The sequence below is a fragment of the Melozone crissalis genome, unplaced genomic scaffold (assembly GCF_028551555.1).
Source record: "Melozone crissalis strain CALT ecotype California unplaced genomic scaffold, PUWL_Pcris_2 ptg000019l_1, whole genome shotgun sequence".
Taxonomy (NCBI): domain Eukaryota; kingdom Metazoa; phylum Chordata; class Aves; order Passeriformes; family Passerellidae; genus Melozone; species Melozone crissalis.
In genome coordinates, this window is record NW_026535797.1 from 6,829,301 (window position 1) to 6,857,231 (window position 27,931).

At 41.6% G+C, this 27,931-nt stretch overlaps 1 protein-coding gene across 1 annotated transcript; it reads right to left on the reverse strand.

Annotated features, from left to right (window-relative positions):
• Nucleotides 1-12: 12 nt before the first annotated feature.
• SLC18A2 (solute carrier family 18 member A2) lies at nt 13-27,784 on the reverse strand. The gene is made up of 15 exons (XM_054277068.1): nt 27,664-27,784; nt 25,566-25,917; nt 17,781-17,839; nt 15,736-15,819; nt 13,027-13,119; nt 12,529-12,618; nt 12,380-12,423; nt 12,245-12,305; nt 8,561-8,656; nt 5,483-5,561; nt 5,178-5,229; nt 4,705-4,768; nt 3,441-3,560; nt 1,920-2,053; nt 13-125 (listed from the first exon to the last, which is right to left on the reverse strand). The coding sequence occupies exons 1-15, from the start codon at nt 27,782-27,784 to the stop codon at nt 15-17; spliced, it is 1,560 nt and encodes a 519-aa protein (XP_054133043.1). The 3' UTR covers nt 13-14.
• Between the last annotated feature and the right edge of the window lie 147 nt (nt 27,785-27,931).

Consider the following 27,931-nt stretch of genomic DNA (forward strand, 5'->3'; position numbering starts at 1 on the left):
ATATGGCTTTTCTGTTATTCATCACTTTCATATTCCTCCTCTTCTTCACCTATGGGGTAGGATTGGATGTTGTTCTGGGTGTACATTTTTGTTTTCACAGGACAGTTGTGATCCATGAGTATTGCCTGGAAGAGAACAGAGTGTGAGTATTTCTGCACTCAGGGATTCACCTCTCCTCCCTTGAGGCAGAGCCCAAACTGATTGCAATTAGGGTAAATTGAGTCCACACGTCTGTGTGAGGGGGGTTTTGGTGCTGAAGACAGCTCTGGAAAATTTCTATTTCCAGTATTTCAGCCTGGGTGTTACTGAAATACATCTACCTCCTCTGCAGAGACAGTAGTTTACCCCTCCCAGAGTTAATTTCCATCTATTAAAAGCTGGATGAATGGTCAAGAGCAGTCCTACTGCTTCAAGCCAATTCTCTTTTACTGCCTTTGTCCCCTCTTTCCATGGAGATCCAGAACAGCAAAACTGAGGATGATGCCAGGAGTGATGGTCCCAATACTGTGCTTTGACACCCACAGCAAACTAAAAGTGGTAATCATGGTAAGGGCCAGATAAAATACTAAATTCTCTGGGCTGAAATTTTCCAAGGAGCTTTGGAGCAACTGTGTAGTGTTCTTCCTGCTGAGTGTAATTAAGCTTGGGGGTTAATAATTATGCAAAGACCACAATTTTGGGACCCTCCTTTGACTCTCCTCCAACCTGAAAGAACTGGTACATCATTTTACAGCCATGAGCCACTTGGGAGCAGGAGCTGTTTTGCATTTAAAGGTATATTAGAGGTGGCAGATGCTGGAAGGTGTTGGAGCCATGGAGAGAGATCCTGTCCCTTCAGGGTTGTGATGTTACAAATCAAACAGTCAGGGACCATGGAAGTACCTGAGAAATTTTATATTGACAAGAAACAGCAGCTGAGTTTTTGTTCCTTTCTGTTCCTCAGCCTTATTTAATGTACAAAAACCAAAACAAACGAAACCAGTGCATTCAGCAAAGGTCATGACAAGGGATTAACTGGGATTCTGCAGTCCAAACATGAGCCAAACAGAAGCTCTCTGGCCTCACACACACCATTATTGCAGCAAGATTCAATTTTCCACCTGCTGCCAGCACAAAGTGAGCAGCACCAGCATCAGGTGCTGTCCTTACCTTGCGGAGAGGTGCCACTGCAGAATAAAACCATGACCATGCAAAATTAGTTTCTTTTCACCCAAATAAACAACCAGCAACTACATTTTGAGCCCAGATCAGCCTTTTTCAGGAAGGATGGAGTGCTGAGTGGGCTCAACCTACAGATGGTGACTCTGTTCTTACACACCCTACAGTGTCTGGGGAGCACTGAGTGCTCCAGATCATAAAGTCTTTGGCAATTTATTAAAAAACAGAAAAGAGAGAAGCCTTGTGGTACATACTGCACAAGAGAAACCACTGGTTTGTAGGGATCCATGAACTGTATGAAGGGAGGAGAAGGAGGAAAAAAGATGATTCAAAACACACTGTGGTATATTTTTCTATTTTTTTTCCCCAGAGGACTGTGGGGAAAAAAACAGTTTGAGGCACACCATGGAACAATTTGGTCAATTGGCCAAATAGAGTTCTGGCCAATTTCAAGGAAAAGAGAAATGAATTCTCTACTGACTTCACCACAGCATATGCTGGTGCAGAGGAATGTGTGTAGGACCCTGTTTCATAGAAATCAAATTTGTGACTTTGTAACATCTAATTAATAAAGGGTTTGCCTTTATACATCTTGGACATAGAAGGAAGGGGGAGTTCATTCCAAAGTCAATGCCTGAGAATGAAATACACTGAGCTAGTCCTGTTTTGAGGAACTTAGAGGCAAAGATGCAAATGTAAGTTATCATTTGTTTCACTGAAAAAACCCAAAATTTATAAAAAAGAAACCAAGTTCCACTTACCATTTTCTCCTCTTTGGCAGGTGGACTTCGAAGGAAAAAGCACAAGGGAGCAAAGATGATATCCACAATTCCTATAATTGTCATGAGCCAGGGGAATCCAATGGCCTTGGCAATGGCACCACCAGCAGAGGGACCTTGCACAGACAAAAACCCTTTTCTGCAGATTGCTCTGACACAAAACTTGCAGCAGCATATTTTGCATGCAAGCAATTTTGCATACTAACCCCCTATCTTACAAACAGATTTAAGGAATGTAAAGACGTGTTTGTAATTATAAACATAAATATAATTATGATTAAACATAATTATATGTAATTATATAAAAGATATATAAATATACAAAATTATATAAATTTTATATATAATAAAATTCATATAATTTTATATATTTTATATATAAATATATGTACTATATAAATAATATATAATTATAAATAATAGATATTATATACATATTATATATTTATACATAAAATTATATATTATATATAATATATAAGTTTTATATATAATAGTTATTATATATAAATTTATATAAATATACATTTCTATAAATAAAATTTATATAATATATAATATATATTATATATTATATTACATATGTAAAACATATATTCTATTAATCTATATGTTATATAATATATATTTATATATAAATTTATATATAATTATATAATATATAAATTTAAAATAATATGATTAAACATAAATATATCTAATTATATAATATATATAATTATATAAAATTATATAAATTATATATATAATAAATTTTATATAATTTTATATATTTATATATAAATATTATATATATTATATAAGTAATATATAATTATAAATAATATATATTATATACATATTATATATTATTATTTATATTTATTTATAAAATTATATATAATATAATAGATAATATTTGTAAATTTTATCTATAATAAAGTTATTGTATATAAATTTATGTAAATATATATAATATATATAATTTATATCATATATAATATATATTGTATATTATATTATATATGTAAAACATATATTCTATTAATATATATGTTATATAATATATATAATTATATAAAATATAAATTAAAATATAATATGATTAAACAATCATAAAACTTTCCTGGCTCCATAGCCCACATTCCTTGGGGAGATTAGAGATATTCCTGAGGGCATCTCTGTCATGCTCTCAAGGGGGTCAGGGGGGAGTGATTCCCCCACAGACCCTTGGAGCACAGCTGTGGTATTAAAGTATCCCAAGGCCTCTTTCCTCAGCATATCCCATTTGTGTTCACTGCCCTCAGACACCTTCAGGCCTCTCACAGCTCATGAAATGAGCACAAATTGCAGCAGGGGAGGGGAATGATGCCAAACGCAATCCCCCCTAACTCTGATTTCTTGCAGAAAATAAGAACCTCCCCTCATAAAACCTGCAGGCACCACTGGGATTCACAGCTGGCATTGTAGCAGTTTCCTGCTTTTCTTAGCTGTGCTTTCCAGGCAGGGAGAGGCTGGACTTACCTATGGCAAAACCCATGCAGAAGGCAACGTCAGCTATGGCATACACACTGCCATAGACTGACACGTGGCGCAGATCCACCAGGTAGCCCATGATTGGCATCATGGAGGAGTCCACCATCCCTGCAAAACACGTCCCAGGAAAATGCTGCCTTTTCTTCCCCTCCTTTTAACCCTTTTTTGGTGAATGATGTGCCAAGAAGGGGTGCAAAAGCAGCTAAAAGGATGCTTGTTCATAACTAAGCAAGATTTGTGTAAAATAGTCTGTGTTAGCTTTGATTTTTATGGTGTTTGCTGTGCCCATAGTCATGTGTGGACATGTGTACAGGTGTACACAGCAAGATTTGTGTACAATAGTCTGTGTTAGCTTTGCTTTTTATGGTCTTTGCTGTGCCCAGAGTCATGTGTGGACATGTATAGAGGTGGCACCTGCTAAAGGACAGGAGAGATGTGAGTTTAGGATGTATCCACACTTCCCACCAAGTGTCAGAGCAAAGCTCCCACCTCACATTCCCTGCCAAGTAATTAGGGCAAAGTTATCTGGTGTGAACTTGCCCTGGCTGAAGGCCTAAAAGACAACATTAGCCCCCAGTCAACCAAAATGATTGACAGTGTTTTTATCATGTCTTTTTGCACACATCCTCATTTCTGGCAAGAAACAGCACAGACAGCTCACAAAAGTGCTGAGATAATTTGTTCCTGTAGCTTCTTTCCTCACTGCACATCCCTGGTGTGGAGATGCCCCAGGACATTTGCTGAGCACCAAGCGCTGAAAACAAGGCAGGGTCCCCAGTGCACAGCCCAGGGTAAGGAAAGTCACACATGTCACTTGAAGAATACATGTGTGTGAGCCTGGGAATTCCTCTTTATGTACAATTTAAGCCTTTTATTCCAGTGGAAATGTCTACATAAATCCTTTTCCTCTGCAGGAAAGGCTGCGGGTTTGGGGCAGAGCACAGCTGCATTTCTAAAAACAACATTTAAATTCATGGATGGGTTGAAAGGTCTGTTTAGGTGGATGGAGCAGTTCTGGACAGGCCTGGGGCTCCAGCTGGTCTAAAGCAGCCTGGTTCAAACTCCCCAAGCACTGTCCCTTAATTCCTTCTTGCTTTGCCTGCCAGTTTGGGCCACAGCTCAGGTGCACCACTGTTAGATCAGAATGGCAACAAAACTGATTTTCTGTGTAACTTCATATCAAATCATTTTTACAGAAATAACAGAGCTCATGTAAATAACTCTTGCAAGAACTCATTGCAAATGTTCTTACCTATGGCAAATCCAACTCCAAAAGTTGGTGCTATGAGCCCATAAATGTTTTTAGCAAACGGTACCTACAAAGGAAATTTCAGGCAGTTAATTACACCATACTGCACATGGTGGTTAGCATCTTTTTCTGTGATAAATTCTCCAAGTAGTTATGGCCCACTTTGTACAGATCTGGGAGTCTGATCCTTGTTCTGAGCCGTCATTTCAGACAACTGTGCCATTAAACCACTGACACACTTACTATTATAAACTGCTGAGTGACAGCTCAACAGAGCAGCATGCTCCTCTCAGAGTCATCATTTCTAAAAATAATTGAAGCACTGAAATAGGAAAGCACTCAAAACCCTGATCTGGAACCTATTAACCACACATTGTTTAATAACATGTCATAGAACTCTCATGGGAAAAGCACATATTTGAAGACGAGCACCCCAACATTCACATGATTTAGAAGATGTGTGATTGTCTACTTACACATAAAATACTTATTCCCACGATTAGCATCCCGAGCAAAGCACAAAGCCACCTACCAAAGAAGAAACATCACTCAGAGATGGTGATAATGAGATGTTAGAGCTGATCCTAATGAATGTTTCAAAGCCATGTCTGAAGCGCTGAGTTAAACAGCAAAAGTAGCAATGTGTTCAAAAAAAAAAAACAATTTTGCTCCTATAGAACAAGCTTTAATAATTTCCACTATCAATAAACTGCCCAGGGAAACACTGGAAATGGTACATGAAGAGACTGGGAGGTGATTAGTATTTTTAAATTAAGCATACCTTCCAATTTTGTGTGCAAGTATCCCAAAAAGATTGGTCCCAATGAGATAAGAGATGCTGGCTGGAAGAAAAGCGACGCCTGAAAAATATGAATGAGAGGTTTTATCAGCAAGGCTTTCAGGGACATGTTCGAAGAAACTAATAAATGCCAGACACTGCAATTTTCATCTGGACACATCTAATGGAGCCCAAAGAATCAAATATCCGGTTTGTTGCAGCCTCCCCGTGAAATCTAAGGACATCATCTGTGGAATGCAGCAGCAACCTGATGCCTTGGGAAAAAAAAAAGACTTTTTCAGCATTAGATACAAGAAGTGCTCTGGGAGAGGGGACAGAACAACAAAGAGCAGAAAGTTTATGTCTGACTGCAATAAGCTGTGGGATGGGTGAAGGAGAGCAGCCCAGGATTGTGGAGCAGGTGCTCAGGGTGGGTGAATCCCCTGCAGGAGGGGACAGCAGGGCTCTGCAAGTGACAGTGCCCCTCTGAGCCTGGCAATGCCACCGAGCCCCCTGCCACAGGCAGGTCTGCAGTGCTTGATACTGCCCTTGGCCAAGCACGTATCAATGATGTAAGGATAAAAAACCTTTTAAAATACTATTAAAATTATTTAGCCAACATCTTCTTAATTTCTTTTTAAAAAATTACTTTAAAAATAAGTAATAAAACTTTAAAATATAAGCAACAAAACTTTTAAAAATTTAAAGTAAAATAAAACTTTAAAAACTTCAAAAAATAAGTAATAAAACCTTTAAAAAATAAGTAATAAAACTTTTAAAAAATAAGTAATACAACTTTAAAAATTATTTTTAAAATATTGCTGTAAGTAAAATAACAAATTTTGAAACTGTGATAGCTTGCAGATGAGGACACCTGAGTAAATTCTGTCTCTCTCATTTCCCACCTCCACTTGGAAAAACACATTTCTGGCACCAGCAATGCTTTTCCATCCCTGAGGTTGCCACAGCAGTGGCTGTATCTAGAGCAGATCCTATTGTCTGGTGACACCTCTGGTTTAAAACCCAGTTATTACAGTCTGTACTGGAGGACTCCTCCTCTCCTTGCACAGAATCCCAGGGCAGGACCCAGCCAGAGATGCAGAAATCAGCTGTGGTGTCAGGGTGCACAATCCCAGCCCTGCCTCTCGTGTGTGTGCTCCTCATCTTCCACCAGGGCAACAGGGCTTTTCTCATTTCCTGCCTATCCATCTTCCTTCCCATCTCTCTGATATATTCATAAGAAAAAAAAACAAGAGGTAATTTTTAGCACAGCAATATCCTGTGATTAAAAACCTTGTGGGTTTTATAGTGGTGGTGCTGGGGAAATATTTAATTTCAGCCTGTGTAACCACAGCTACTTCAGTACTGCTTGGAGCTGTCTGGTTATACCAAATGGTCACACAGAGCAGACCTTGACAGCTGTAAAAGAGAAATTGTACTGCAAAATCTTGTTAAATAAGACTGGAACAGGCTGGTCTGTAAGCTGTGGTGTACTGAGGCAGAACTATAATTTTCTAAATGGGCTTTATGCACAGTAATATTCATTGGTCAAATCAAGGTTCTTTATACCTTCCTCAGATCATGCCTCACACAGCTGGCTTCCAACTGCATAAGATAATAATTTGCTTAAAACCCTGCAGTTCAATTTATAATTTAAGAGGGTTAAAAAAATTCAATTAATGCTGTCAAATCAGACCAAGTAAAAGGGAGTCAATTACTTGTATCATTAAGGGGTTAAATAAGTCTTAATTTAAAATAGATATTTTCCTTCTAGTGACCTCTGTTCAATGAAGATATTTGTAAATCTCATTTCTATTGCAGCAGCAATATGAAACTGGTGAGGGAGGTAGATAGGCAATATTTATTTTTCCTTTTTGAGGTTCAAAATACCCAAGTTTGCATGTTCATTCTGCTGTATTGCAGGCTAGAAGTTATGGCCAGGTTCAGCATTAAGAACTCATAAGAGGTTCACTCATTAAGAACTGCATCTGTGGCCACTCTAAATCTCAATTGCATTAATTAGAACTAAGATTTGTGCTTTCTATAGGATGCAATGTGTACATTAACACAGCAGGGATATCAGCTGAACATCATTTTCATGAAGGATTTTTCTTTTTCTTTCAAACTATACACTGATATTAAAAAGTACCCTCATGACCACACCATTAAATTAATCAGAGATAGATGAAGGCTGAGCATTGCCCACTTAAGAAGATTCACATAAACTTCTCACACATAGTTCATCACTCACTAGAATTTAATCCACTTTCTGGTGGTTTTTTCCTGCTCCTGTTCCTCTCAAAGAGAAAGTAACTGTCCCACTTTCCTCTGGAGGGCAAATGGAGCACATTCCATGTTTGCTCATGGATTTGGTTTCCCAAGGCTGTGTCCCTGCTAAAACTCATGACAAGGTCCAAGGTGGGGTTCCCCACTGCTTTCTGTTGAAAGGGATGATTAAGCGACCACTAAAGAAGCCAAATATGTAAATCCCAAGGGAAAGGGCTCCTCGTGTCCACGTTGTAAGCAGCAGTCCATCTTTCCCCCACGTGTGTGTGAGGAGGAGGCTGTGCTGCCATGACCCTGCTGCACATCCCTGTGCACAGAGCACCTGCTGCACATCCCTGTGCCTGCCTGCCTGTGCAATTCCAACCAGGGACTGAGGAGGGGCTCCCTGCAGGGAAAAAACCAAAGGGTTTTGCTGTGCAAGGCTCCTCTGCAGCTCAACAGGCACCTTGCAGCTGCCCTGGCCAACATCCACAGCCAGAGCAGTGCTGGGATTCCCAATGGAGGTGGATCAGCACCACTCCTGAGGCTGCCTGCAACTGTTTTTCCTTGAAAAATAGTTCAAATAGTTCAGTAGTTGGGTGTAGCCCATTCCAGGAACCTCTGTTTCAACAACATCACCCCACTGTGTAATACTTTTCTTATATACTCAGTGTTCATAATTGCACAGGTTTAACACTGACACTTTACAAATTGTAAAAAAATAATTTAAATTACCCCCCTGAAGCAAATAATCCTTAACAGGACCAGAACTCAATAGACAAAATATAGAGATGCAAACAATGCACTGTACTTTACCAAGCTGCCATTTTTTTGAGCACATGGTCTCCATCATCCAGATGGGTAAAGCTGGTTCAAGCATAGCAATAGCCATGTTTGCAAAACAGATGGAGCCTTAAAGAAAGAAGGGGAGAGGAAAAAAATAGTAGTAATTATTTCTTTTGACTAGAAACAAAACACCATGCAAAGAATGGGTGGTTTTACATAAAATATTTCACTTTTTACTGGTTTTACATAAAATATTTTACATAAAATATTTTCACTTTTTACTGGTTCTACGTAAAATCTTTTACATAAAATATTTTCACTTTTTACTGGTTTTACGTAAAATCTTTTACATATAAAATATTTTCACTTTTTACTGGTTTTACATAAAATCTTTTACGTAAAATATTTTCACTTTTTACTGGTTTTACATAAAATATTTCACTTTTAGGGCTTATTTCCCAGCCCTATTTGTCATGTGTCAGATGGTGATTAACATTAAATAGAACACAGTGTAAAATCACCGAAGGCTAACTTTTTATATGTTTCTATTCTCCTAGAAATTCTACAATAAAGGTTAAGCTATTTCATAATGTGAAAGTTTGCGGTGAGCTTGATGACATTTGGAAAGTTCACGAGGTCTGTTGTACAAATGATTAGCTAAAACCACAACCACTTGGTCTTTACGTGCTCTCCTGGGGCAATAGCAGAGCCCTGCTGTGCAAGAGGCTCAGGCTCTGACCCTGTGCCTCTGCCACCTGAGAGCTCATCCTGCCCCACATGGCAGCAAGTGGAGGCTTGATCCTGGAAATACCAAGGTACAAACACAGGGATGGCTGCTCCCAAAAATGGGGATTTTATCTGGAGATCCTACAGGCAGCAGTGGGGCAGCAAACGTGGCTTTGGCTCTGAGCTTGCACAGCCCTGTGAATTTCAAATCTCTTTTAAGATTTGCACAGCCCTGTGAATTTCAAATCTCTTTTGAATCCCTGCACCCTCAATAACCCAGCACAAAGGATAACAAGGGTGGAAGTGCTGATTCAGCCTGGCTGCCTGCTCAGCTCTGCCCTACCCCAGTGCCTGCAGAGCCAGAATCCAGTTTGGGTTTGGGTGGTGCTCATCTCTCTCAGTGCTGCACTTCAGCTCCAGAGCAGGGATTAAGAAACCCCACGGTATTTCTTGGGATTCAAGATGCCTTTCACACTTACTCAAAAAACCCTCAGGCACTCGAGGCTTAATGCAGGGCAACAGGACATGTCCCCTCTGCTAATCCCTTTAAAATGGCTCTTGGGAATCACTGCTGCAAGTGACAACCTCAGACTTGTGTTCCCTTTCTTCCTAATATTTACAATCTCTGAATTTCAGGAAAATATTCTAGACTCTTCCAGTCGTTTACTATACAAATTCTACCTTAAAAAAAAAAAAATCCATATTTTTCAGAGGTCAGAGAGGCATTATTTCTCTCAGAGGGAGTTCCTCATCACAAGGTTCAAAACCAAATGAGCGCTGATGTCATTCCTTGCTCAAAGCTGTCAGAATACATTAGACTATTCCTAAAACGACCTTGCTGGCTAGCTGGCTCTCTCCCTTCCCCAGGCAAGGAGCAACAGCTCAGCACTGCTTTGCCCTAAGGACAAAAGCCAACCTTTCCACTTGGGTGCAAGCTCCCAGAGTGGGTCTGCAAGGAGCCCCAGTTAAACTCCTTGGGGCTCTCCCAAGCCACAACCAGCCAGGCTCAAACAGCTTCCCTGATGCTGGAAAAAGCATTTCAGGCTGCACAAAATGCAGGCAGAGGCAGCAGGACCGTTCTGAGAGAGCTTCAATAGCAAAGGATTTGCTATTTAATTAAATATTCTATTTAATTGAATATTCTATTTAATTAAATTTTCTATTCTATTCAGTTTACTCCATGCTGAACAAAGCTCACAAAGGAAGGAGAAACAGGTGTGCCTGCACTTGGTTGTGGCACCTGCTTCTCTTTAGGCCAAGAAGCAGCACCAGAGCTTGCCAAAGCGCTCAGGGATATGTTGATAAAGGTGCTTCAGACCTAGAACGTGCCCCAAGAGAAAAGTGAGAGGCTGAGCTGTGCTCTGCAATCTCAGGGCAAGAGCCTGCTACCTCAGCAAAGCTTCCCCAAAAGAAAATAAATTATTTCTTTCCCTCAGTCTTGCCTGGAGCTGACCTTACTTTTAAGTGCCATGAGTCAAGGGCAGGAATCCTACATCTTTTCCTCCTTGAGTGGGATTAAATGACCTGTGTTGGCCAGAAGGTGGGAAATTGCAGCCTTCCAGCTGAATCCCATCTCCAGGGCCCAGAACCTCCCCAGATTTTGGCAGAGTGCCACAGACATCAGTGGCATTTCCCTGTGGAAGAGCAGGACCCAGTGCAGAGCTGTCCCACGCCTTCCCAAGGTGTGCTCATGGTGATGTCTGTCTCTGGTTTTTAGATCATTTAAACCAACTTGTCTGTCCATGCAGCTTTGTCAGGCAGCAGCACTGATTTTCCTGATTTTCCTGTAATCCCTGTCAGTGAGGTTGGGCTTCAGGAATGACACTGATTTCACTCCCACCAGCAGGGACAAAACATGCCAGGGACATTTCTTCTGCCTGGTCAGGGTACTGATGGCACAGGCTGTGAAGCATCACCTCTGACACAAACCTGGGCATTTGACAGAACCAAATTTGGTCTGCAAAGGAAATTAAGCAAGGAGAAGAGGCTGAGGTCAGAGAACATCACCTGTACTGTCACAGCACTGAGCAGCCTCTGTCCTGGGAGACAGAGACCCCAAGTGCTCCCCTTAATCCCACTGATAATCCATGGGGATTTCTCATATTTTATATACTTTAACTGCTGTAGGAGAAGTTACTGAATCAGCTGAATGACAAATCTGATCTCTTATCACAAGAACTGTCTTTGCTATACTTTTATTCAGTGGTTTTTTCATGCTGCAAGAATTTCTCAAGCAAAAGGGTTTGTATAATTTCAGTCACAGCTCAACCAAGTCACAGAGTTAAGGTTATGATAATTCCCTAAGACCAGCAATAAACAGAAAATTTCCAGAAATGTCTGGAAGAATTGCACTGTTAGACAAGCAAGTTAGGATGATGTAACAGAACTGTGAAAATAATTATCTGTTTCCTGGTGTTTTGTCAACATTAGAAAGGGCCAGGCTTAATTACAGACTTCAGAATAAACATTCAGCAACGTGCAATGCAAAAAGGCAAACTTCTTTTGAGACAGAAAGGCTCATCAGAAAAAATATATAATACCAAACAGCATTCATCATTCCACCAGCCCTTTTCTGAAATACAACAATTCACACTCAAGAGACCAAACTCACTCCCTCTTCAAACAGGAACAAAGTTCAGTGCTATTCCCTGTGCCTCCCTGTGCTGTGCTGGCAATCCCTCACTCTAAGGCCCTGGCCCAAGTCACTTTCCTCACAGGAACTTTCCTGGCCACATCTCATTGCCCCAGCAGGCACCTGGAAGTCATCAGTGGCCTCTCAGTTGGAAAGACACATTTATTTCAGATTTTCTGCCTATTGTGCTTCTGCTGGTTCATTCATCCTGTATTACCAACACATTCTTATTAGAAATTTGCATAAAGTAAACCAGCAAATGACAACGTTGTTAAAGCAGCTCAGCCCAAGGCATGCCAAGAGGGTAGGAATGACACCCATGGTTGGTTTAAAGAAGGAAAAAAAAGGTCTGGTACCTGCTGCAATAATGATGTATGGGTCCTTCAGGAGTGTCAGCAAAGGTGTCCCCTTCTGACTCTGTGAAACAAAAACTTGGGATTAGGAAAGGCAAAGTGACACCCATTGCTGCAGTGTTTTACCTTAATACTCACTTCTGCCTGTGTTCTGGAGGGCTGCAGGACAAGTAACTGAACAGCTGTGGAAAGAAAGGCAAGCTGTGACTCTCCTGCAGGAGGGGACGGATGGCAGGAGCAGGAGTGGGCTGTGCCTCAGGGGGACACTGACGCAGGGACCTACTGACCTCCATCAAACAGAGCCAGGGCTGCCAGCACCAGGAAGGGAGAGCTCTTCCCCACAAACTCATACATGACACTCCCAAAAGGGGGGCCCACTGCCAAGGAAAGGAAAGGACACACTTGTGAAAACTCTGACACAACAAAACCCCTGAGAGCGTTCGGGCATCCTGCTACAGGCACACAGCGACCAAAAATGCAGCTTGAAAATCCCCACAAAGATCATTGATCATGGCAATAACCATATTCTCCATTCCCCAAAACACTGTGCACTGTAAACAAAACCCAAACATCTCAGAGATTACTGCTTGGCATGTGAATACACTCAGGGAATGCCTGCTGTGGGAAAAGCTCTTCCTCACATACACCATGAACCCAGTCTGGAGACTACACAATGCCACAACACCCAAGGGAGACCTTTCTGCTGCTTCCAGAGCTCCCAAGAACAAGCTTTGGGATGGCTGGGGGATGGTTTCTTCTGCCAGCAGAGCCTCCAGCTCACTGACCTAGTACTCCCATAGCCAGGCCTCCAAGGGCAATTCCCATCGCGTTGCCTCTCTCTTCATCATCCGTGTAAACAGTGGCAAGCAATCCCATCCCTACAATTAAAAATAAGTAAATAGATAAGGAGACATAAGAAAATAAATAAAAATAAATAAAGAGATATAAAATAAATATAAATAAATAAATAGACATAAGAATAAAGCACAGCACAAAATTAGGCACATGTGTGCTACAGTTAATGGTCGTCATTTGCCACACCTACTAAACATTATACAGAAATAGCCAAGTGTTTGTTTTTGCTTTTGGTTTTTTTGTATATATATATATATGTATACTCCCTTCCCATAGAATCAACTTCCAAGCAAAAATGGTTCTGGCAGCACTGATGGTCCCCAAGACCACGTTCTATTGTGCAGCATTAGTCAGGTAATTTAGTGATGCCCTTATTTGTTAGATTCTTTATTATTTTCTTTGTCACAGAGCTTTTTGATGATGCTTTCCAATGAGCAGAATCAAAGCCTCTGACAAGTATTCACCATCATTTATTCATACTCAGAGTGCACAAAGGTCTGGTGACCACTTAGCTCCCACTGTGGACAGTGCTCTGGGCATGAGGTATTATGCAGAGCTGATTGCTTTGTAAATGAGTGTTTCAAGTTCAGCACAAAAAAATTAAAGGATCCTTTTGACCTTTATCTCCACATGCCTTATTTCTGCACTTGATGATGAGCCTTCATTTCACAAAAGGAAACATGAAGCCTAATTTGCTTGTCTTTTTGTGGAGCACTCAGACACCGCAGACGTAAATGCTGCAGGAGAGTCCTTATAGAAATTAATAATTCTGTTTTCAAATCAAGATTTACATAGGACTCAGTAAATAAGTTCTGCAGCTACACAGAGGAGGAAAACAATACATTGCATGGTTGATCACTCAGTAAATACCATCCATCACCAAAAGAGCAGAGGTCCTGAGTGGATCACCACGTTTATTGAAAAGAGTGGATGACATCAAATTGTTTGCATGAGCAGCTGGAGAGCTGCATTAAAATTCACAATGAATGTGGGATTTGGGGAAATATTCTGGAAAAAAAAAGGAGGGGGAAATGCAAAGACCATAACACAAAGTTCTAGGACACAGATGTATATCCATGTGTTCTGTCACACATGGATAGGAATGACTGTGCACACAAATGCAGGGGAGGGAATGACTGCCAGCAACGGCTCACAAAATTTCCTTTGCTCTGAGATGCAGGGTGAGGGCCCTGTAAGGAGCCAGAGCTTCTCTCAGAGCTGGGTCTGGCTCTGGTGCAGCACAGGGAGAAATCTGGGGCTGCCTGGGGACCATGCAGAGAATGGCAATAGCTCAGAATAACATCTGTGAGGGACAACACAGGACTCCCAATTCAAAACCAGAGGATAAAACCGATGTGAGAGGTGGTAACAGCCTCGCAATACAAAAGAGAGCCAGGAAGATAAAGAAAGGAAACTGATCTTTGTGTTCTCTGCAGGAGGGCAAGCAGAAATCAGCTCACATGGCAGCAGAGAGCCTTTAGATGAGACATCAGGAACAAAAAACCTTCCTGGCCATAAAGGCGCTTAAGCACTGAGCTGGATGCTGAGGGCAGCTCTGGAGGCTTCTGAGGTCAGGCCTGTCAAGTGTGCATGAGGAATGACAGATATTAAGCTGATCCTGCCTTCAGGAAGGGGTGGAATAGATGGTCCCTTGGCCTTTTCTGCTCTTTTGTGTTCATTGGCTGAGAAAAAAGAAAATCTTGTGCTCACCTAAGAGCCCACAGCTGAAGGTGCCCCCTTGCACAGGGGCTGAGTTACAGCTGAACAATAATTTTCATTCTGGCATGTCTTCCCTTGGGAAAGCTTCACTTGCAGCCCTAACTGATGTCAGTTCCTGCCATTGCAGGAAATTTTTCCAAGATTGGAATATTCAGCATGAACAAAATGTATTTTCTCCAGCCTCAGCCTCAAGAATGCTCAAATAATTTGGGCTGAAAACCCATACTCCATTCTACCTACTCATTTAAAAATGAGACACTTTTTTTGGAACTCTGGTACCTAAACTGGCAGCCAGCATGGTAAGCCCGTGAAAACAACATTTTATAACAGAAATTTCCATAACAGACAGAGCTGCTTTTCTAACTGTAATAAGTACCAACATAAGTTCCCAGTGACCTTTAAAATGGCTAAAAATGAATTTAAAATGTTGAAGACACAGGTGCAGAAATCCCAGGGAGAGTGCAGTTCATTTAGTGTTCTACCTTACTGCAACCCAAATAGCAAGGAAGTCTTAAAAGACATTTGCTTTTGAGCTACTTCATATGAAAGAGACAGAAAAACAAAAAAAGAAATTGATTCAACTGAATATTTTGTATTAATTATATATTTTGTATATATAGAGTATATACTCTATATACATATATAATTATAAATAGCTATTATTATATTTATATAATATAATTATATTTTGTTTATAGAGAGTATATTCATTATAAATATAATAATTTCAATTAATTATTGAATGTGTCAGCACATTCAATAATTAATACAAAATATTATATAATTAATATACAAATATATAATAAATATGTTGCGTATATTAATTATATAATATTTTGTATTGATTATTGAATGTGCTGATAAAATTCAATTTAAAAAAAGACTGAAAGTTATCTGCATTTTCCTCTATCATCTCCTACCTGCCACAGAAGAACAAGAGGAACCCACTCCTTGCAGGGACCTGGCAATAAATAGCAGTGCATAGCTTCCAGAGAAGGCAAACACTGCAAGAAAAAAGAAATAAAAAACAGAGGTAATTTTTAAAATTAGGTTAACGATAACTAGGTTAAAAAGTTAGATTTCTTGAAACTATCACAAAAACTTCCTACAATTCAGTGAAGTGTTTACAGTGACTTGTGCCACTTTCAATGCTAACTGCATTATTTTCCCTTATTGCATTTGGATGTGTCAGTGTTGAATTGCTCCCAGGTGTCTAAGCCTCCAGGTGACACAGAATGCAGGAGCCCAAGCAGTTTTAACTAATTACTCAGGATTTGATTACCTCTGCTCTGGTTCAGCTGCACACAGGAGGAGTAATGAGAGTTTTCTTTGCAGCCTCACCTCTCCGTGCTGCTGCAAGCACCAATGCTGCCTCCAGTAACGAGCGGGTGGAGAGAGGTTTTCCCCTGGTGCTGCCAGATGTGTGGAGCACAGCTGGCTGAAGGTGCAGGGAAGGCAGATCCCCCCATTCAAAACCTTCAGCAAATTCCCTCTCCTGCTTCTAGCAGAGAAATTTGCCACTTTATTTCCCCAGGAGATTCAACCCCAGGGCTCACCCTCAGCCACTCCCTGTCCTTTGGGACAGAGCCCCTGGGTGCTGCCCTCAGCCTGGCTAAATTCTCCACCCACAGCACTGGAAAACAGGAGTTTCTCAGAAACCCAACCACATCCCTGCTTGCAGAGCCCATGTCATTGTCATTGACTCTACAGTGAGTTTACAAAGCTTTTTTTTCAGCTCCCATCTCTTGGCCACCTAAGGGAGTTTGCTGGGCAGGTTGTAGCTGCAGGAAGGTGTCATGCACCAACCAAACATGGGATCCACTCCTCCCACCTGCCCTGTGGGGCTTTTCACCACATTTCACAAAAATCCCTACAGTGTGAACACATAAAAATAAAGGAAAAAAAGGACTTCAGCAGATCAGCAGTTCCCTGCCATGAGTTAGGCTCCCTACTCTTATCTACATCCCAACCAGAATTTATCTAACATGGTGACAGAGTTGTCAGTGGCTCTAGGACCAGATCATCTTCTCTAGTACTTCAGTCCCCTTGATGATACAGCTTTAGGATCATAGACTCACAGAATGTTTTGTGTTAGAGGAGACCTGAAAGATCACCTGGCTCAGTCCCCTGCCATGGCCAGGGACACTTTCCCCTATCCCAGGCTGCTCCAGCCCTGACCAACCTGGCCTTGAGCACTTCCAGGGAAGTGCCATCCACATCCCCTCTGGGAATCCTCTCATTATTCTTTCTTTTATGTACAGAGGACCTGGAAAACTGTTTGTCCCCTTCCTTTCTTTTTGTCACAGGCTGTAATGCATCTTACATCTGCCTTTTGAGTTAAAAACAGTTCTTTCACTGATCCTCACAGGCTTCTAATGAACCTTGATGTTCTCTGTACTCTTTCTGTCTGGACCACAGCTTTAAATGTCAGGCCAAAGCCAAACATAAACCAGCAGCTGAAGCCTTATCAATGCCATTAGAGCAGGGAAATTATCTCAGCTGACTGGCAGGCTGTGCTGCTGTTTGCACATCCCACAGAGATGTTTAGCAACACTCTGATCCTGTTGACTCATACCCCACTCATGAGCCACTGCAGCCTCACAATCTTCCTGATAAACCCCCATGGTATCTGCCTGTACAGGGCCTTGCAAGGCAGCTCTCCCATGGCTATTTACAATGTCTGAGCACTGCTGCAGATCAGAAATACCTGAAAGGCTCAGCTAAGGAAGGTTCTGCTGAGGTGGGATGAAGGGTTGTGACCCCTCAGATCAGGTTCCCTTGTCCAATCTTATCAGCGCCACCATCAATGTGGAGCTGACTCAAATTTTCCCTCAAATTTCCCCTAAAATTTTCCTTGGGAATCAGTCCCCAATCACCAACAAGAAGAATTCCTAGTGATAATTATTGTGGACCATTCATTTAAAAGTTGTGCCTAGGCCAGACCAAGTGAGACATGGACACTTACTGATGGTTGACACAAACATGATGCAGAAGCCAACAAACAGTGGGATCTGGTAGCCTATTCTGGAAAACAAAATGAATATTCACATTGCTGAGGTTTTGAGTTAGTCTTACACAAGTTCACACACCACACAAACCCAACCTGTAGTTCCTTGGCAGGCTTTGAACTATTTATTGTGGACCACATGGCCATATATTTCCACATCACAAACCACTTTTCATCTGACACAGCAGACTTTTTATCTGAAATCCCTGGAAAAAATCCTTCTCATGATTGCCCTGATTGCCCTGTTCTCATTCTGCCTTAATTGTTCCAAATAAAACCCCTCTGGGGCTCCATGAGGCTGCCAAAGATATGCCAAGGGAAGATTTCCATGAGTGTGCTGAATTTTGAAATACCCCAGTCGTGTTTCAGCGCTCATCTGTTTCCATCCTTGTGAGACAATGATTATAATGAGACATAGTCAAGCCAATGGCTTTTTTACTGGAAAAATTTGTCATCAGCTTTTCTGGGAGTTTTGCCTCAGGAGCACTGGAAGAGTCCCAAAGAGCCTGAGAATAATACTTCTGTTTTCCATGGGTTTAGGAGCAGAAATGGAGCTGATCAAAGCTTTCTTCATCAGCCCATTTCTTCATTAGGACTCCAAAGAGCCTGTAGAAATGCCTGGTTGATCCAAGTATTTTCAAGTTTCCAGGAAATAAAGAACTTCCTGGCTGGGAAGCAATTATATTTTTTGAGCAGATAAAACTGAAAATCCGACCACAAAAAAATAATAAAAATCACAACATATTATTTTCCACACCAATAAAAATCTACCCTGGAGTCCCAACCTAGGTGGCTCTGAAGACAGAGCGCACATTCTATCCAACACACTTTGTTCACAGCTTCATTTTTTGTAGGATTGTGCATCTCAAATGTATTTGCCAGGACATTATTTAATGGCCAAATTCAGGAGTACTTTCAAAGGATTTCAGTTTCCAATGATTTGACAGTGTTGCACATTTAAATGGGCAGTATTGGCTAAAGCAGGTCAATCAAATAATGGAAAGGTCAAAAATGGCCCTTATTAATAACAGTAGCCATGACACAGACCAAAATAATTATTCTGAGCTTTGTTTTTGTATTAATATTTTTATACAGTCAAGGACCTTTGATAATGGAAAACTCCCTAGAATGCAGAGCTCAATGTTCATTGTTTGTCTCATTCTTGTGAATGAAATAAATTGAGCTTCCACGTGGTATTTTGCCTTAAATCACCACTGCATTAAAATATGATAAAAACATATTATAAAACATTTTAACATAGATTCTCCCAGTTGAAATCCGTAAGTGGGTGTTGTAAATATCCAGCAGAGCCTGGTCACTCATGTGCTACTCACCTGAACTGGTGTCCCCAAAGCAAATTAAATCCCTGTCACAAACTTCCCCCGTGGCTTTAGGATAATAACTTTAATCTCCCAGCACCTTCACACATGCTATATAAAAGAGCAATATTTTTTTTTGTCTGCTTTATTTAAAGTGAATGATTTTTTTTTTTTTAAGCCAGCCTTTCCCTTGCTGTGTAATAGGGATTACACAATGGGGTGCTGATCTCCACTGGTGTTTCTGTGTACATGAGGAAATAAAAAATTACCTCTTGCCAAATTCTTACCTGCCTCAGAGCTGAAGTGAGCACTTCCCAGTGGGCCCAGGCCACTGAGAGTTTGATCACAATTGCTCTGATTTTGAGTTTTTCAATTAAATAAAGCACTGACAGGAGTACAGACAAAAAAATAAATAAACTCTGCAGGTATGGCTACTGCTAGTGATGGGCATTATCAGCTGTTTCTGGAGTGTTAAAACAGAAGGTGAATGTCCTCATGCCTTTCCCCACTGCGAAGTAAAGTAGGGCTGGGTCTGTCAGGGCCATCCCAGATGTGTCTAGGATGGATAATTGAGGGATAATTCTGATTTCAGTACAGGAATTCATAGACCTGACACAGGGCCTGTGAGATAGCAGTTTGCTACAAGTACATTGAAATAATATTCAGTTATTGCATGAAGAGAAATGCCATCCAAATTGGCTCCCACATTCACATTGCCATCATTATATCGGAGGCAATGTAATGTCACATGAGCTGTGAGATCTTCCACAAACATTCACAAGTTAAACACAGAGCAGTGCTGTCATACTAAATAAAGGAGATTTCAACTCTTCCAGTGGGCTTCCTGCACCTGGGAACTTCCTGGTGGTTGAAGGCAGGAAGAAAAGAAACATTTTGGAAGCCACTTCTAATGCTCAGTGTAATACTGTTCAGGCATTGTTCTTTCATTTTTGCAGTTGAAGATCTTATTCTTCCTTTTCCTTGGACAAACAGGGCCACAGCAAGGTGGAAAGTGACACATAGCAGAGGATGGGAGTTAAACAAGTACTTATAATATTTTTGGAAGGTTAATATTGCCTAGAGCATCCCCCAAAATGTGGAGATGCACAGTTCTGCATGGAATTGCTGAGCCCCTAGAAGCCATGGCTGGGCTTTCTCAGGGGACAATCCTGCTCACATCCAGCTGACATTTCCTTAGACATGCAGATTGTCCTTTCCTGGGCAATCCCAACACACCCTGCCTCTTAGCAAACCCTGAAATAGCAGCAATAATTAGTTGGCAGTTGTGCTGCCACAAATGTCCAACCTGCAGCTGCATTCCCTGGTCTGTTCTACAGATGTGGAGAGCACAGACTGGGAGGTTTTGCTGAACAAGTGCACTATAAATAATCATAAAAAGGAGAGGCACCACCTGCAGCAGCCAATTCAGTGATTCTGCCCCTTGGTGCTGGGCCATTCATGTGAAAAGTGTCCTCAGCCATGACACAGCACCCTCCATCACAATCACCTCTGCATTTTGTTCCTCTGCATGTATGCAGCACCAGAGAATATTACAGCCTGTCCTCTCTCTTATCTTTTCTTGTTACTATGGCCAAACATATAATTTTCCTGGGCACTCCTTTCAAAACCCTCCAAGCAATTCTGAAGCAGAGTCCAGCACGCCTCACCAAGGCTACTTGCAGCTAAAAGTGCTTATTACAAGTGTTTGTGATCTCTGGAAAAGTCTGAGTCACTGGTTGAAGGAGGGAAAGGAGAGGCTGCCACTGCTGGAGAATGATGCCCAGATGAGCTCCATTTCAGCCCCTGTGGCCCCATCTTGTAGGGCTCTCAGGAAATGATTTATGCCCATTAACAAGATTACTCCAGACTAAGACAACAGATTGTTGGTCCTGTGCAGCAGCACAATAAAGGTTACATTGACCAGGTGAGCAGCTGTGGATTATTAGAGCCTAATTACCAATTAGAGTGCTGCAAATCCGCTGGTTCCAACCTTGCTGTCGCACAGCTCCATGTGAGCACCCCTTGCTGGCTCTGTCCTGGCTGGAACTCTGGCTCTCTTCTTCCCTGCCAGTGAGGACTGGGGAGGATTTATGACAAGAATATGTTCCTTGAGGTTCTGAACCAATGAACCTCTGAATATGTGTGGAGTTCAAAAAGAACATGTAGGGTCAGCAGGGACAGAGTGACCTGAACAGACAGAACAGGTCATTTCAACCTCTGCCAAAACCTGAAAGGAAAGCTCACACAGGAACTGAACTGTAAATACGTAGTTATAAATGTTATTTATGCCTCTGCTTCCTTCTCTGTGTGTGTCTTGGGCATGAACACATTTTGGTCCTAGTACTCTCTCTGTCTCATGCTAAGGAGTTCAAAGCTGTAGCCAGGATGGTGATGATGAAAATAGCTGTTATTTTTTTATGGTTTTTTAGGCTGATATGAAGAAAAACAAGGTTAAAACTACAAATTTTCTTTCAGACTAATGAAAAAAAGAAGGGGACACACATGGCAGAGGCATTGACTGGCTCTGGTGATTGAGGGGCTGGCACAGCTGGGCTCACAGAGAGAGATTGATAAAAGCACTGGAGTCAATCACAGAACCACAGAATGATTTGGGTTGGAGGGGAACTTAGACCCCATCTCCTTCCAACCCCCTGCCATGGGCAGGGACACACTGCACTGGACCTGGGTGCTCAGAGCCCCATCCAACCTGGCCTTGGGCACTTCTAGGTATCCAGGGGCATCCACAGCCTCTCTGGGCACCTGTGCCAGGATAAGGCAGGTGGTTACAAAGGGCACCTTTTGCCCACCCTCTTCACAGGACAGCCTTTTGCCCACTCTTTTCACAGCACAGCCTTTTGTTTGTCCACCCTTTCACAGCACAGCCTTTTTTTTGTCCACCCTTTCACAGCACAGCCTTTTGCCCACCCTTCACTCTTCCCCTCCCAGAGCATCCTCCTCACAAAGAGCCCTGTGTCAGATGCTGTGCTTTGTGGATAGCTCCTCACAAATTTCACCATCAGGAAAAATAATGTGCTTCTGACCCACAAAACCTTATCAGCTCTGCCCTGAAAGTGAGCCAGGGTGGGAAGTGAACTGTTCACTTCCTATGGCAAAGCCATCACTGGTGTTTGCTCTGCCAGGACTTTGTTAGGGCAGAGGGAACTTGTATTGTTTCAGGAGCTGCAAACCTGTTCTCTGAGCCAGGTGTGTCTGGTGTTCCGTGAAAAGAGCTGGGCTTTGAATAAGAAATTGTTTTTGCAGAGCATACTCCTTGAATGAAACCAATTCCGAAATTGGTTTTTGAAAATCTACACTCTCAGTAATTATAAAAGAAAGGAAAACAAGCTCCAAAACTTTCAGAAAACCTAAAAAACAGTGATTATTTGCACAGACTCGTATGAGTGGAATATCCTGTTGCTGGCTGTACAAACTCAAAGCCAGTGCCTGGTGAAAACCAGCACTTGACCAAAACTCTAAACCCCTCTTGTACAGCTATATTGGATTGAAAAATAAAAATCCCTGTACAGAGTGTGCTACTCATCTGAAAAAGAAACTTACTGGGCATCTTAACCAACTGTGAACACGGATCTTGAAAGAAGCAATCATTTCTCCCTAAGCTTTGATATATTGCTGGAATTTTGTAGAAGTAATAAAGGCAAAAGCTTAACAGTAACCAAAGAGCTCATCAGTGGTAAGGAAGAGTCTTTCTATTGATAACCCAGATATTTTCTGTTTGATTTATACAATCACACATTCCAGCTGATCATATACATTGTTATTAGAAATTGTCAGCTTAAGAGGGGGAGGGTACCCAATAACTTCTACAGTTAGTTGATAAATGTGTTAACTGATATTTCCCACTAAACATTTCTCAGAACAAAGGCAGATACCAGTACCAAGATACAAATAATGCATGAAAGAAAACCAGTGAACCCAAAATTTAATTTAGGGCCACTGTGCCATTAAGGCACTCACTTCAGCTGCATGAGGGAAGAGTTTTGCTGTGTGGGATGATGGGATGAAGTGCTCCTTGTTCTTCCTTCTCCCACCCGTGTGAGCAAACCTGCCCCGGTGCCTGCAGTCACACCCCCTGCCCCAGGGAAAAACCTGGGGATGTTTCCAGGAGGGAACCTCAGCTCCCAGCACTGAAATTCACTCTGGTGTGGTGCCAACCCTGCCCCTAGCAGGAAAGGGGGATGCTCCAAGGACATTGCCAACCCAGGGATGCATCACACACCCACCAGGAGCTGCTCCAGGGCACAGGTGTGACCACACACCTTTCTCCTCATGTGGCAGGCTCTGGAAATGATAGTGATAACACAAAAACAGCAAATATCAATAGGGCAACCATTTAGGCAGCTAGGAAGAACTAGAAGGACAGCCAAAGAACCATTATAAAAACATAATTTGATGTTTTGTTACTTTACCTGCAGAGGAGCTGTGGCATCCTCACTAAACAATACAGGTAAGAAAAATCCTTCTCAACTTGCAGCAATATTTGTGCAAAAGTAATTTTGTGGTGGTGTACTTATATCTGTGGAGGTGATATGTACTGGTGATAAGGGGAAATGAGAGAGAAATGAAACTGTCTCCCTCATTTAAAGCTTTTATGTTTAGATCAGTTCCACAGATAAAGCACAGGTTTTGCATACACAGCACTGTGAGTCCAAAAATGCTGCTTAGCCCTCAGCTGGATACTTTTTATGAGATTGAAAAGAAACACTCAGACAATATTTATATATATAGTATATATATTAGATTTAATAGCATATATATATAGTGTATATATATACACCCACTGTAAATATATATATATATAGTATATATATATGTATATGTATATATATATGTATATATACACCATAAAACCTAAACAAGGTAGTTTTGGCTTCAAAACATTAAATACCTGTCATTGGATTGTGTTGGTTGTTTTAAATATTGCCACCTATGATGGACATACTGACTGCTTAAACCAAAGTGTTCTACAATTCCAAATTTCTGCTGCATGTTATTTTCTGAAAGGAATAATTCTCTATGAAAACAGCTTACATATGAAATATGCAAATCAGTGACCCAACTAAATACAATTTGGAGTTTATTTCCTGCAGAGATTGATCTCACAGAATATTTGGGAGGACTGAAGCTACTTCTCTGGGGAGTGGTTACACAAAACGCTAACAGGGAAATCAAATTTATTATTAACACCAAAAATTTGAATACTATATATACTTTTTAATCTTCATGTTAACATCATCAGTACTTTGATTTGGAGAGGAGTTTTAAGTCATTGATATTGGTGTTTATAAGCTTGATCCTGGCCCAAATAAATTTTCTGTAAAGTCCCATTTAAACATATTTGGTTCAAGACATTGTATATTTGCAAGAATTTAGAGGGAGCAATTAGGAGGCTGGGCAATGTCATGTACTAATGGGAATGTGGGACCCACTGAACCTGGTGATGAACATGGATCAGCAAAGTTGGATATTTGTTCACTTTTCCACACAAATTTCCCATTGATTCTCTCCTCAGACAACTCCACACAGCAAGAGATGCTCATCTCAGTGAGAGCAGGGAAGGGATCTGAGCCCTGCCTACAGTTTCAATATCATCTTTGCCTCATGTGGGTGCCACAGGATTATTGACAATTCACAATCTTTGTGAATTGCAGTGTCTTTTGGCCTCCTATAACTATATGGGAGATATTTCAACAGAATCACAGAATAATGAGGTTGGAAGAGACCTCTGAGATCACTGAGTCCAACCTGTGCCTTAACACCTCACCTAGACTACAGCACCAAGTGCCATGTCCACTCTTTTTTTAAACACATCCAGAGATGGTAATTCCACCACCTCCCTGGGAAGAGCATCCCAGTACTTTATTATTCTTTTGGTGAAAAAATTTTTCCTAATATCCAACCTGTACCTTCCCTGATGTAGCTTGAGGCTGTGCCCTCTGGCTCTGTCAGTGCTGCCCGGCGGAAGAGACCGACCCCATCTGTGTGCAGCCTCCCCTCAGGAAGGTGCAGAGAGCAATAAGGTCGCCTCTGAGCCTCCTCTTCTCCAGGCTAAACACCCCCAGTTCCTTCAAACATTCCTCACAGGGCTTGTGTTCCAAGCCCCTCACCCCTTGTTGCCTCCTCTGGATGCGCATCTCAACATCCTTCCTAAACTGCAAACACCATCTCTGCAAAGGCTTCTATAGAAACCCAAGGTCTCAGGAGCTGGGGGAAAAGTGTGAGATACTAATGGCTGACGTGCAGCTACTTTGGAAAGGGCGTAAGCGTTTAGAAGTGTTCACCAAACTGATTTCACTAACATATTCCTCCAGAAGGCAGCAACCCAGGGAGAATTAAGAAGAATCTGTTTGAAACACTAATCTGGGCTAAAACAGCAGTGTGGGATGGAGCAGCAGCAATGCCATACCTGTTAGTCAGGGGCCCTATGAAGGGGTTGGTCATCAGCTGCACTGTTGCTTTTGAGGCAAACAAGAGGCCGACGCGGACGTTCTCGTTCAGCAGCTCCTTGTCATCCTTGGGGCAGTCAGAGGGGGCCGCGGTCACCCTGACAGCCATGGGCTCTGTCTGGCTCTCAGGCAGCTCTGCAGGCTGTGTCCTGTCAGACTCGTTTCCAGTGAGCATGGTGGAGTTGTCGTAGTAGGAGAAGATGCTCTGGAAATTGTCCATGGTTGCTGAGGGGAGGTTGGGCTTAGCAGTCTGGATTTCTGTGGCGTTTTTCTGGTGTTCGATGCTGTAAAGGTAACTGGGAATTATTGGCACTGGAAAAACAAATAGAATACATTGGCATCTTACTGTCAGGTTACTTGGAAGTGGAATCACCAAGCTGCTTGCTGTGCCATTGATGAGGAAATACAAGGCTTTGTATTTCAGAAACACAGAATTGAAAGAGAAATTTGCTCATGGGAAAAAAAAACACACCCGTAACTCAGAAGTGCAGTTTAAAACAAAAGGTTCATTTACACTGATCTTTATTTTTTGCCAGTTTTCATAAGATTCCCATAAGGTTTTCTATACATACATCATTAAGCAAAATATCAAAAGTATCAAAACCCATGTCTGAAGCCTCTTTGGTGCACGTGGCTGCACAAGTCCTTTTATTAGGCTGTGAAAGCACGAATAATGAGAAGAGCATTGGAATGACTATTAAACCAAACTATAAAAAAATACTATATAAAACATTTCTAAAATAAACCAAAATATTGATAGGTACCAGGCATAAGAAGGAAAAATGGTAACAAACCTATATCAAGGAATCAGAAATAATATGCCTATATTTGCATTGGCAATAATTGTCTCATTATTTTGAAATTTACATTGCAAAGATCATCCAGAAGGAACCATGTTTACATGTTTTAGGATCTTGGCTGCAATTTAATTGCATTAATATGTATCTCAGACATTAGGATTTTAGAGTTTGTAAAAACAGATGTCAAGTTCATTCATTTTAACACAAGTGAGAGAATCATCCCTTCCCATTTTGCATTTCATCCAGAAAAAGTTCAGCCTCCCAAATCTGCAAGTTATAATAATTTCTAGGGCCTCTAGCATACTTATTACTAAACAAACAATTAAATATTACTAATATTATAAGGAAATATATTAATGTAAAAAAAATTCCAAAATCAACTGCTAAAAATAGATATTTTCTTAACTAAGGTCTACCTTGTGGCATCAACTTTTAAACTGAAACCCCTTCAAGAAATTCAGGAGTCAGATTCAGAAGCTGAGTCTGAAGCATCACCTGAGAGCTGAGCCCTGCACAGACCAAGTCACTTCCAGGAGAACCATGAGCATTCAGGTGTGTTTGTGTGCACTTCCATGAGCCACTGGTTCCTCTGGACTATATTCTTTTATTTCACATAAACATTTGAATATGAGGAGTTCTAAGTCTACCAGTAAAAAACACTCAATTGTTTTATTTGAGTAGATTTCCGAATCTTGACACTGTGCCACTGAAGCCATTAAAAGTTGGATCTTAGACTTTGATCAAAACTTTTATTATTTTATTAAACTAACTCATGGAAGTGCTTTTCTTAAAAGTGACCTAGATAGTTTTCTTATTAACCTATCATTTTAAGACCAATGTGGGGGAAACAGAACTATCACAAGGAAACAGGCACCTCCAATGTTATCTAGCCTGTTGTTTCAGTTGCACGACCACAGGAGAAAAAACGATGATGAGCTAAAAATACTGTTATCTGTCGTTCTACAAAGTATCAGTGGCGTTTAGCAGGAAAAAGAAAAAAAAATAGAAAATAAAAAGAGGAAAAAAGGAGTTATTAAGACCTCTTTATACCATTCCTTATCTCGCAATTAACATGGAAATAAAGCAAGACTTTGATGTCCACGGCGGCGCGTTTGCAATGCCCGCAGTGTAATTCACGGTTAAAAACAAAATTAATCAGAGTTTGAAAACGCTGGGTTTGAGAGCATTAATCGGGCATTCGGGCAGCACATCTGCAGCAGCCGGGGCAGGGACAGCAGCCCGAGCCCGCTTCACCTACCGACCACGGTGAGCAGCATGTTGTCCAGCAGCAGCGCGATGAAGACGATGAGCAGGATGAGCCTGCGGGACTGGCGGCTCTCCCGCAGCCAGCGGAGCAGCCCGAGCTCGCCCCAAGCCATGCTCCGGCCCGGCGCGGACACGCGGGACCGGCGGGGATCGGGGACCGGCGGGGATCGGGCAGGACACGGGCAGGACACGGGCGGGGACCGGCGGCAGCCGCGCTCCTGCAGCCCCGCTCGCTCCGCGCTGCGCTCCCGGCGCGACCC

Bases quoted from the DNA above. Each gene is read 5' to 3' on its own strand.
- SLC18A2 (XM_054277068.1), bottom strand. From the start codon at position 27,784: ATGGCTTGGGGCGAGCTCGGGCTGCTCCGCTGGCTGCGGGAGAGCCGC. The intron at 13,120-15,735 runs GTAGGAGATGAT...TTTTAATTGTAG, and splicing joins CTCTTGTTCTTCTGTGGCAG to GGATGGGATTGCTTGCCACT. The intron at 12,619-13,026 runs GTCAGTGAGCTG...TTTCCTTGGCAG, and splicing joins CCTGGCTATGGGAGTACTAG to TGGGCCCCCCTTTTGGGAGT.